Source organism: Mercenaria mercenaria, chromosome 10 (assembly GCF_021730395.1).
Source record: "Mercenaria mercenaria strain notata chromosome 10, MADL_Memer_1, whole genome shotgun sequence".
Classification (NCBI taxonomy): Eukaryota; Metazoa; Mollusca; class Bivalvia; order Venerida; family Veneridae; genus Mercenaria; species Mercenaria mercenaria.
This window is the reverse complement of record NC_069370.1, coordinates 76,327,910-76,340,532: the sequence shown is the minus strand read 5'-3', so window position 1 is coordinate 76,340,532 and position 12,623 is coordinate 76,327,910. Positions and strand designations below refer to the sequence as shown.

General features: G+C 36.1%; 1 protein-coding gene across 1 annotated transcript; it reads right to left on the bottom strand.

Moving 5' to 3' along the window:
* Positions 1 to 826: 826 nt before the first annotated feature.
* On the bottom strand, positions 827 to 5,407 carry LOC128546253 (beta-1,3-galactosyl-O-glycosyl-glycoprotein beta-1,6-N-acetylglucosaminyltransferase-like). Its single transcript, XM_053516539.1, has 2 exons — positions 5,171 to 5,407; positions 827 to 1,307 (listed from the first exon to the last, which is right to left on the bottom strand). The coding sequence occupies exon 2, from the start codon at positions 1,288 to 1,290 to the stop codon at positions 988 to 990; it is 303 nt and encodes a 100-aa protein (XP_053372514.1). The 5' UTR covers positions 1,291 to 1,307; positions 5,171 to 5,407; the 3' UTR covers positions 827 to 987.
* Between the last annotated feature and the right edge of the window lie 7,216 nt (positions 5,408 to 12,623).

Genomic DNA, 12,623 nt, shown 5'->3' with positions numbered 1-12,623 from the left:
ACATGGTGACTATCTGCGATTTGCACCTGTTACTTAAAAACGAGTGGTATTACAGATCGTCTAAATAAGCCCTTCACATAAAATGTAACATACTGATATTTTTGTAGCATTATTTATTTTATATGTAATTTAAATGATCATAAATATAACAGAAACAAGGTCGGGTGCATGTAAATAGATAGCTGTTTATGAGCACTGTAATATAACAAGTTTGAGCTGCAAAATCATCATATCATAAAACACTTTAACAGTTGGAATGGGAATGTATACATAAAACTGTAAAACAAAATATAAGTATTATTTAAAACAATACTTAAGTTACTCCTTGGTACTGTAAAATGGGTAGAAAATGCATAAATTAGCATAAGTTTTTAATTAATCATATTCAGTTCAATTATTAACCAGAGCTGCTTTTGAGAAAAGGGCATGTCTCCCATAACTGCCTAATTATCTGAATAGTAAGTATATAGGGAGTCTAGAACGACTTGTATGAATGGTTCCGTAATTTTGGTCATGTGAGTCTCGACGGACTTGTATGAATGGTTTCGTAATTTTTTGTCAAGGGCCATAATTCCGAAGTGCCTGGGCCGATTTGGCTAGTTATCGAACTTGGCCAAGGAGTTATTAGAAAGCACATTTTGTTCAAGTTTGGTGAAGATCGGATGAGAAATATTTGACTTAAGAATGCGGACAAGCTTTGTGACAGACAGATACACAGACACACGCACAGACTGGAGTATATCAATATGTCTCCCACACCACTGTGTGGTGGGAGACATAATAACCTACACATGGCGAAATGTTAATAAAACAATACGTTGCGAACTTCTGTTCATGTGATATAAGTATGGCACTTTAGATAGAACTATAATATTAAACCAAGTTTTTAGATCTTAACTACGGGGCTTTGCAAACGCATACACACCAGTTAAAAAATAAAAATAAATCACCGTAGTCATTGTTCATTCTGTTTTGTTTCTCTTTGGTTTATTCCACTTTGTTTAATACAAATCCAAGTTTTGAATACCATCTTGGATCGAATGCTAGTTTTCCGAGATATTCGTCTCTCGTATGGTTAAAATGAAGCTCTTCCAGACAGTCTAAGGCAAAATGGTGATAGTCTAAATAAAACTTGTTCGCGAAAAGTTCTCGCCTTGAAGCTAGCATTGGAAGGTCTCCCGTTCCAAATATACAGATCATGCGCACTCGCTTCCCTTTGCATGGCCAGTTGTATTTTCCGGCTCCCCAATTCTTAAAACGTGCAACAAACGGTTTGATATTCTCTTTCATTTCAGTCTCCGGATAGCCTGCAAAGAAAGGATAAGAACACTGATTGAATTATCTTGCCAGTTAGGTAAAATACATATAATTATTAATTCAAAAAACAAATAGTGTGCGACTGTCCCATATGCAGTTACGGGGAGAACAAGCGGGGGTTACCTCTGAGGCATCAAATTTGACAGCAGTAGACATTTCTCCTAAACGTTATTTTCGGACAGTTGCAATGTTTCTGAATTCTTAATGGATCTATACTGTGCACGTTCATCACATGAATACACTTAAAAAATGTCTGATTCAGTACATTGTACTTTGCTAATATATTAAAAATTTCTCAAACACTTTTCTGAAATTTAATATAAGTTTTTACAACTTCATGTTTATGTTGTCAGTAAAATATTGACTATTCAATAGCAACAGACAAAACTAGCATCAGACAAAACTATCATATAAATTTACTCAATTAACATTATTATTTTTATTACATGTATACCAGATTTATATAGCGCCATTTTCATGATAAACACGTTCAAAGGCGCTTTACATATAGCAAACGCTGCCACACAGGGCGCGAAATTCATCCTCCACTAGCACAGACAAAGAGCGATCTGACCAGAGGGACAATGTGAGATAAAGCCCCCAGAACAGATGGAGAGAAATCCTTTTTAGATACAGGTCTGTCCGCCTAACTTGGCCTAGCTCTTTGAGAACAGATAGTCTGGTTCTTTTACGTGCCCGGTGTATAGCACCGATACTGGGAAGAACCAGTACAGGCCTCTTAGTTAGCTGGGATACACTCAAGAGCATCTCAGAAATTTCCAGTGTCTGGACCGGGATTTGAACCCCGGACCTCTGGATTGACAGTCAAGCGTGTTTCCACTAGACCACCGGCCCACCCATTATTGAAAAATAACAAACTAAATTTATAGCATCTTATTCTGGCAGATTATTTTTCTTGGATACCGTATTTTACAAAAGGTAGAAATACTTTCTTTTTAGCACTCTTTTTTATAGTAGATAATGAACACACGCGCGGGAAATTAACGTCCGTAAGCAGAAGTGACGTCATGATGTTTTGCGTTACGCACAATGACAAAGTTCCATTTTAGTTTGGCTGTGACTAAATACAGAGTTGGTGCGCCTGTGATATATTACAGACTCCGGTATATACCGGATTAACTAAATTTGAACAAAAATATCTTAAATGTATATATTTTGTAACCATGGTGATTCTAACCGTAACCTTTAGTCAGTATATTATGCATATTATACACTAAATGCGCGCGGACATGCAAAAAAATGAGTATTTTTGCCGTGCGTTCCATTTGATAATAATTCCGCGCTTGCGCAGAACGGCTGCACCAACTCTGCAATGAGAAACATTCTTTTAGTTTTATCGTTTGTAGCGTAACGTTATGTTCTTACGATAAACTAACGTATTTTGAATCGAGAAATTTATCAAGGTACCTGCTTTGTTCGTAGTTCACATAAACAATATGTTATCAGTGCATGAACCACTAAATGTAGAGTAAAACCTGATTCAGGCTAAATACCTTTTATTGTTGATATATTTTTTGTGCTGTATTGTATGTCCATATGATTCTGTGATATGTAGTTTGTACAGCGCTTTTGAACGTTTATTTTATAGATGAAAAGAGCGCTATAAAAATCAGGTAAATAATAATAATAATAATAATAATAATAATAGTTGTCATTAACAGCACGAGAGTCATCTGGCATGGGGGTGCCAGTTGGGGTTTGCCGGCATGGATAAAATTACTGGAAACGCCAGTCCGGTGTGCAAGAATCTATTTTTGACTTTAAGGTGAGAAGGTGTAATTCAGCGACGTCTGGCGGAACGCCAAACGTTACGCTTCGCAACGTCGCGTCATTACGTTCTATTAAGAAACAAAATGGCGCCGAGTGATGCGGGAGGGCGATACACCGTACGTTTTTTTTTTGTTTTTTTTTTATTCTCGGCTGGATAATCTTGGTGGTTAAAGGTACCAAATAAAGACCAATAAAAAAATCTTTAAAAAAAGCTACACATTTTGAAATATACTACTAAACATTACAAAAGCCGTGCAAAATTCGTTTGAAGTCAAAACATGTGCAGAAAAACGACTTTTTATATTTTCCTAACGGTATCAGCTTGCTCAACATTTGTTACTGACAACATCTCTGTAGCTAGTCCTGGCTTCCAAAACTCTAAATGCCGCTTTTTTATATTTTATTTTTTTCATAGTTGCGGCTTTAGAGTTTTGGACCAGGCCTACTATGAAACCATACCAAAATAAAAAGTTGTCCAACTTTTCGTCGCAAACGTAAACAACTGAAATTTTGAACGAAGATGTATGGATATCTTGATAAAGTAATCACTTCTACATCAGTTAACACCATTTATCAAATTTTGGAAGCAAATCTTACAATAAAACCGCCGATTTTTACAAGTCACTGCTAGATCAGCATCATTTTGGCGGCCATTGTTGAATAGCTACAACGAGATTCTCGCATGACGTAACAGCGCGAGCCGCTAAAAATACACATGTAGAGTCTCTAGAGCACCTTGTAAACAAAGGAAATGATTTATACATACAAGTTTTCTTAAGGATTTATCTATGAAAGTAATAATTCAAATCAATTTCAATAAAAAATAACCATTTTCCCAAGTGTTCGTGCCACTGGGATGCTGATGCAACTTCAAATACGAAGCGGCACATGTGAGTGCTCTCTTAGCGGTTCGCGCGGGTGAAGGTCAGTCTCGTATTTCAAAGGAGCAAGATGGCGGCGTAGAGTAAACGTTTCAGACCGGTTCGAAATTGTCAGGTAGTTCTGCCATCAATTATGGGTTTTAATGCGTAAAATTTGGCACAATGGTAGATTTTATTATATATTAACTGATCAGAAAGTGCTGCTGCCGATTTCTTTTAAAATGTACAAACGCGAGCGTGTCAGATTTCTGGCACGATTATTGGTATGATTTCCCTACGGAGTGCACTTCAGCTCTCCCGTCCAAATCCAGTATATAAACCGAGAGAGCTGAAGATTTTAAGCTACTCTGTAGCAGGTTTGTTTAGATGCAGTAGTTCCAAAAGATAAATTATAGCAAAAGCAAGTAAATTGGCGGTCGCTCAGTCCCGAATGTGTTACAACTTTGCATGCTGCATATTATTCCTACATGGTTTCACGTCTCTATCATTTTTTAAAATAAATGTAACAAAAATCTTGAAGCACATAATGAGATGCATGCGACACAATGTTATGTACATTTTAGACTACGTCAAGGGCCATAACACTGGTCTGACTGTGTGAAATCAAATTAAAATATTATACATGTATACTCAAATGGTAATACTGGTAACAATCCTGTGAGGTTTGATTACTCTGGGTCAATACTTTCTCAGATATGTCAGACACTATTTCGGACTGATGGACAGACGTGCGAGGGGAACACTAATTGCCCCGATCAAACATAACTTGGATAGGACACATAAAAATATATATTTCATATTGTTACATTCTCTATGCAAAGAAAGTTACCACCAGTTGCACCGTATATTACACTTAAAACACATCTTATGCTATCTAGGATGTAAATTGTTTTTGAAAATACCGCTCATTACACCTTCTTCACCTTAAAACGTCATGGCGTCATTTCTGTGCAGTAGCTCTACATCGATTTAGAACGGCCGAAAAGCGTTATAACGTCAGAAATGCATAATAGTAGAACCGAATGTACAGTAGCTGGCAATATTTAGTTAGTAGGTTCTTGACAAAATTATTAGAAGGCTCGCTAAATCATGTCGTTCTTTTTTACTAATAGTCGCCTACTTGCCTGATATAAACAGCTACTGTACATGTAAATCTTATATCATGTGCTAAAATATCTAACCTTTATAGGATCCTGGTACTTGTAAACTTGGATTATGGTTTAAAGATGCAAAAAAGGTTTCATCAGGCACTTTGGTGTGTTTTGTCCAATTCAAAAAGTCACGTGCTCTTTGATCATGTAAAACATAGTCAACATATCCTCTACTTGCTACAATATGGACAGATCCTTTTGTTGGAACAATCCCGTGCGGTGGGGTTCCCGCATTCTCCCATCTGTCTTTATTGGCACTGGAAAAGAAACAGACAAAAAATGCATCAGATATTTCATATAAAAATGATCAAATAATGATTATTTTCTGAATAAGAACATTCTTTAATGTGAGGACACTATTTTAAGATATAGAGGAATTTTCATTTAATAATTGATTATATGAAAAGGAATGGTTAACTTCCGCTCGTAACTGGTTCTGACTGAAAACCTCTAAATTTGGCTTTAAGATTTTCAAAGAACTAGTGTAGAATAAGAAAAGAGAGCTGTATTTGGACTTCTTGTGACTATACCTGAGTAAGCGTTCATTTAATTTGGATCCATTAAAACGTAATCTTGTTTGAATGAAGTAATTAAATAATGTAATATTTTTAATGTTGTTAGATTTCAATACATTTTTGGCTGCTGGAGTGTCATACTTTTTATGTGCTTTGCAAAACATCTATTTTGAAATAAGTCTGGTGATGAAAATCATTCGCGCTTCCTAGCATCCGTTGAAAAGAAATTATGTTATAAACGAAATACTGAATGTACTCAGTGATGCAAAAGGACAAAAATATAACAACGAATGCTGAATTTAGACTTGGTGTTAAAAAATGTGCAACAGGTCATTTATCAAGTTATTTACAATTCCTTAAATACAAGAAAAATGAACATAAATGTCAAAAGCTTACAAACGTGCGAATATTGTTAAAAGGCAAATCGTGACAAAGTGAAATGACTTCTGTATATTGTCATATCTTAGAGAAAATTTAAATTTGATTGTATATCTAACAGTAAACATGCACACAATACATGTGTATATCTGTATAACAGTGTATTTATGACTTTTTAAAGGACAGTATTGATTGCAAAATGAATAAAATGCATTATTTAATGTTTTTGAAATTTTATTAAAACTCTATCAAAATATAATTATAGGTTTGAATATGTGTCTATGTAAAACCTAAGTCTTCAGTAAGCAAACGACATCTAGCTTCAGTCTTCATGAAAACCAATGCAAAAATTTGAATCAGAGAGTCTGTATTCAATTTAATATGAATACCAAGATTAAAATTTCTGGGTCTTTGGTTGCTCCACGCAGTTTTGGCCGAAGTAAGCTCTGGCTACCATAACTTAACTGACGCTTTTTTATCCAGGACCTTTGGCACAAATAGCAGGGTATTAAAATTTCTTAGCTGAATTTATTTACCTAACAGTCAACATAGTATAGTAGTCGCAACTTGACCGCGATGGTTGACCTTAGGCTGACAATTCATATCGATTATTTCATTGTAGAAATCAAGGGTGCTTAGGGTAGCCGTGTATATTTATGTGGAATTAGTTTGTATACAGCGCAGTATCAAAGTATATATACTTACATAAGACCAGTTAAAACTTTCAAATACACTAATTTATATTTACACATATACCGGTATTTCATTTTTCTCGTGCAGCTCGAGTTTTACGTACACTCCTTTTCAATAATAGGTTGTGCCTCATTATGTATTATAATGCAAAGTTCAACCACCGGGGTCAAGTTGCGTCTACTATAACACGGTGCACAATCCCGTGGTCTATGACGTCATGCTATAGGTATCGCGCCAAGCATTTTTTGTCAACAAAGCGTCGATTCAAGAAGAAAATTCGTCGTAAGTATTTTGTTACAAATTTTTGTAAAATGTCTTTAGTATGTTGCAAGTCTTTTTATAGGTGCGTACCTCCGATCACACAGCATCTGCCCGTGTCTGCTTTAGTTTGGCTGGAAAACGGGACAAACTGACCAAAATCTCAAAATCGCTCATGTTATTGCTCAAAGCCGATTCCAGAACCGCATTAAAACCAGCTTTCTCTTGCTAAAGTCTTCAAATGGCCGTTTTGGTTTGGTACTTTTTGTCTTCAAACATCCGCTGATTAATTATTTTTCACGTTAAAGGTGTTATTTTCAGGTATAAAAAGATATGATATCGCGACAAGTTCTAAAAGATAAATGCTATCGCAACAAGCTGAAACGATAATCTTATTTTAAGTCCGTTTTCCCATCAGTTTTCATACGTAAATCAACGCATATCACTCTTTTATCTAAACACGATCTGTAAGTCGAATTTATGTTGTGTATAATGCGAGTTTATAGGCAAAACACGGAGCAAAAAATATGCCATCGCGGCTAGTTTTAAAAGATAAATGATGTTACAACAATCTAAAATTTTAACTTGGAATTTAAGGCATTGCTCCCATTAATTTCCACAATTACCGCTTGGTACTCTTTCATTGAAATACAGCTACTGGAAAAAAAATTTAGGCAAAAACAGGGAGCTAAGATTATGCTACTGAGAAAGATCAATGATATCAAATCAAATATCGCATAGAAAGTACTGTACAGATTATGACAAATTTCAATGGCTAATCAATACAAGTAGTTATATATATAGCGTTTTTGGCATTTTAACCCCCCCCCCCCCCCCTGACCCCTTGTCCCTATTCTAAAAAATCCAATGCTGGACAATTAAAAACCCACAGGTTTTATCAAAGATACAAGCTAAAAATTTTTTAAATCTTTAGTTAAACCGAATGAAAACCTTTGGTTTAACCAAAAAAAAGATTTAGTCTTTGGTCAAGACTGACCAATGCCGGACAATTTAAAATCCACAGGTTTCAAACCCAGTAAAAACCAACTAAAAAGTTTTAAATACATATGATATAGATGAGTTTACAGAATAAAATATATTGTTTGAAAGAAAGAAGATTTACTGATAATATAAATCCTCATTATGTTATAACAAAAAACGGGAGAAAAATGATAAAGGCTACTTGTTCATCTTGTGGAAAAATAAAATCAAAGTTTGTTAAAAGTACAGGGGGTAATTTAGATATTCACAAAGCAATGTTACCTTTATTACCTAAGAAAGGTTTAACACTTCCAGGATATAATTATTGTGGGCCAGGAAATCCCCTAGATAATGGACCCCCTGTCAATGAACTGGATGCAGTATGTATGGACCATGATTTTTGCTATGACAGTGGTGTAAAAAAGGGTACATGTGATAAGCAAATGCTTTCCAATTTAAATAAAACTAAATCAAAAACATTTGGAGAAAAGATTGCAAAACATTTAGTTGTAAAACCAGCTATCAAAACGAAATACACACTTGGTCTCGGACAAAAATCAAAAAACGGGAAAAGGGGGTAGAGTATACCCCCGGAATCACATGGAGCGATGAATTAGCAGAAGAATTACACAAACCAATTAAAAGAAAATTTATGAAACGAAGAGTGATTGTTAATGATATTGATGATACTTGGTCAGCTGATTTAGTTGACATGCAAGCTTTTTCAAAATATAATAAAGGAGTAAAGTACTTGTTAACCGTTATTGATATATTTAGTAAATATGCTTGGGTTATTCCATTAAAGAATAAAACTGGAGAATCTGTTACTGAAGCATTTGAAAAAATAATATTAGAAGGACGATTACCAGTAAATTTATGGGTAGATGAAGGAAAAGAATTTTATAATAAAAAATTTGAATCATTTTTGAATAAAAATAAGATTAATATGTACCATACATTTAATGAAGGAAAGGCTGTAGTAATAGAAAGATTTAATAGAAGTTTAAAAAGAATAATGTGGAAATATTTTACAGCAAATAATAAAAATTATTTTCCTTTAAAATAATTCAATTTATTTTTCGGAGAAATTGTCATCTGTCTTGATATGACGAACATTATCGGTTGCTATGCATTTGGTTATTCTCGGGCTTTATCGTTGCATTCGCTGTCTCACGTTGGTTCCCGCTCTGCTGTTTACGAACGGGCTAAAGTCGCTACAGTATATAAGCACATAAATCCCGTGCACTTTTCTCAGTCAGATATCGACGCGTCGCTCTCAACACAAGAAAACTTTAATATGGCAGCATAGCTCAGTTGGGTAAAATGCAGACACCAATTTGATATAAGGAAATCGTTTAGAGAAAAGAAGAAAGAAAAAAGAAAAAAAAATAAAAGAAGAAGAGAAAAGAGAGAGAGAAAAAAAAAAGAAGAATTGCAACCTCGACACTCTTAGTCTGGCTTATTCCCCAATAAAACTGGCAATGTTGGAATACTATCTACAATTTTATAATAAAACTGAGGCGGCATTCCTATTAAATGGTTTTAAGTATGGTTTTCCGATCCAGTATTCGGGCCCACGTTCCCCACGTGATTCGAATAATCTCCGTTCCACTTTACTTAATCCAGAGATAATTCAGAGTCAAATAAAGAAAGAAATAGAGGCAGGTAGGGTAGCTGGTCCTTTCACTGAACGCCCACTTCCAAATTTAATTGTCTCCCCTGTTGGCTTGGTCGAAAAGAAAACCCCTGGAGAGTACAGAATGATCCATCATCTTTCATATCCTCCAGGCGAATCCGTCAATGATTATACAGACCCAGCTTTGTGTACAGTACAATATACCAGTTTTGATGAGGCCGTAAAAATGATTCAAGATTTGGGGCGTCACTGTAAACTTTTTAAGTCTGATATAAAAAGTGCATATCGTTTGATACCCATAACACCTTCGGATTTTGAGCTACTTGGATTTTGCTTCAATGATAAATTCTATTTTGATAAAGCACTCCCATTTGGGGCTTCTATTAGTTGTATTACTTTTGAATGGTTTGCCAGATTTCTAGAATTTTGTGTTAAGTTAAATCTGAATTCTGGCAAATTATTACACTACTTAGATGATTTTCTGGGCGGGGACAAAACGACGGAATTGTGTAACAGGTCATTAAATGTTTTTCGAGATACAATGTCCGAAATTGGTGTTCCTCTAGCCGAAGATAAAACAGAAGGCCCAACAGAATGCCTGATATTCCTTGGCCTTGAGCTTGATTCAAACCATATGTTAGTCAGGATTCCTAATTCAAAGATACAAGAGGTAATTCAAAAAATAAAGGACATGTTGGCAAGTCCAAAAACTACTTTAAAAAAATGCAGTCTTTGATTGGTTCGCTGAACTTCTGTTGTCGTGCAATTGTGGTAGGCAGGCCGTTTTCGCGTCGTTTGATTAACTCCGTTTGTGGACTGACTAAACCCTTCCATCATATCAGGCTAAAGAAAGAAATTCAGTTGGATCTGTCCATGTGGTTGGTATTTCTAAAAAAATTCAATGGTATTTCGGTTTTCATGACCGTTTTTGGGTCTCGAACGGGGACGTCCAACTGTTCACCGATAGCGCCGGAGGTGAAAATTTAGGCTTTGGCATCTATTTTCAAGGTCACTGGTGCCATGCTAAGTGGCCAGCGTCGTGGCACAATTTGGATATCACTTCAGATATCACTGTGTTAGAACTCTTCCCAATCTTAGTTGCATTGTTTATTTGGGGCAAATATTTAGTGAATAAGAAGATCAGGTTCAATTGCGATAATATGGCAGTAGTTTACATTTTGAACAAGTCAACATCAAAATCGGAAGCAGTAATGTGTCTAGTAAGATTGCTAACCCTACGCTGTCTTAAACTTAACATCTTAATTAAAGCAAATCACGTACCGGGCCGAAAAAACGAGATTTGTGATGCTTTATCTCGTTTTCAGTTGGACAGGTTCAGAAAATTGGCTCCAGAGGCGGACTCCGACCCATGTCAGGTCCCAGAATTCCTTTGGAACGTCTTCAGTCTAGAGCTGAACAACTGTTACGATCAGGAATAGCAGCGAACTCCCATTCAACATACATAACTAGCGTTAATGTGTTTGAAAGTTTCAGACTGTTGCATAATCTCCCAAATCAATGGCCGATACCAAATCAACATGTTATCTTATTCATGGCGTTTTGCTTTGAGAAGGGTCGTTCACCTAAGACTATTACAACTTATGTAGCTGGAATAAACTATTATCATAAACTCAGGGGATTTCATGAGATATCTAAGGTTTTCATAATAAGTAAACTGTTAGAAGGCTGCCGTAGAAGCCGTACTAGCCAGGATAATCGGGCTCCACTGACTAAACAGGTTTTAGAGGCGGTATGCGACTGTCTTCCACAGTTTTGTTATGACATTTACGAGAGTAAATTATTCACGTCATTATTCATATTGGCTTACTTCGGTTTGTTCCGGGTCAGTGAACTTGTAGCGCCGTCCAAATTTCAAGTAGAAAGTGCGATCCACGTGTCTGATTTATCATTTACTTATTGCAATAGGTACGCAAAAATTCAGCTTCGTCGTTTTAAAACGAATCAAAGAGGACCGCCATTCATGTTAAAAATACCAAGAGAAGAGGGCAGATTTTGTCCTGTCCGCAGATTAACGGAATTCTTATCCTGCAGGCCATGTATTCAAGGTCCTCTGTTTTGTCATAAAGATGGCGCACCCGTCACAAGAACGCAATTTTCTGCTGTATTAACGAAATGTATCAGTGGGTCCCGATTTTCCGATGCTCGATACAAGTCACATAGTTTTAGAATTGGCAGGGCTACAGATTTAGCCATTCAAGGTTATCCTTCGTCGGTAATAATGAAACTTGGAAGGTGGAATTCTGAATCTTTTAGACTATATATTCGTCAATAATTAGCCTTGAAAGGCTTAAAGCCTCGGTTAAAAATAAAATTTTGTGTAAAGTATCGGAAGTAGAATTTTTAATAAGAAACTGATATATTTAAGCTCATAACAATGGATGGGACAGCCATTTATAAACAAACTCTTAAACGTTTCATTAATGCCAGGGAAGGTAAATGCAATTTGGTGTGTAAAGTAATTCGAATTTGTATTTGTTTAGATGTTTGGGTCCTGGGCGACTCTATTCCGTATTGGGCAGGCAAGCGTGCGAAGGACACTGGCAAACCAAATCTTCGCCTGAGGGACATAACAATAACATGGTGGGGTATACGTGGTCTACGATGGACGTCCTTTCACCACTCCATTCAACAGCAGGTGCTGTTTTCTTCATCTCCTAAGATACTTATTTTAAACTTAGGTGGCAATGATTTGGTTGATTTGTCAATATTAGAGCTGAAAGATATCATTCGGACGGAAGTGACGTATCTTCGTGACGCATTCCCAGACACTGTCATTATATGGGTGGATATTTTGCAACGGCAGGTCTGGGCTAAAGCATCAGGCACATGGCTATCAGTAGACAATAAACGTAAACGGGTGAACAGAATAGGTTCTCAGCTGGTCGCTTCGTCAGGCAGAAGTGATGCCGTCAGACCAGATATCGATGCGAAAACGGCATTTTTTCGTTCTGACGGTGTTCACCTGAACGATGTTGGACTTGAGTTTTATTTAGATAATATC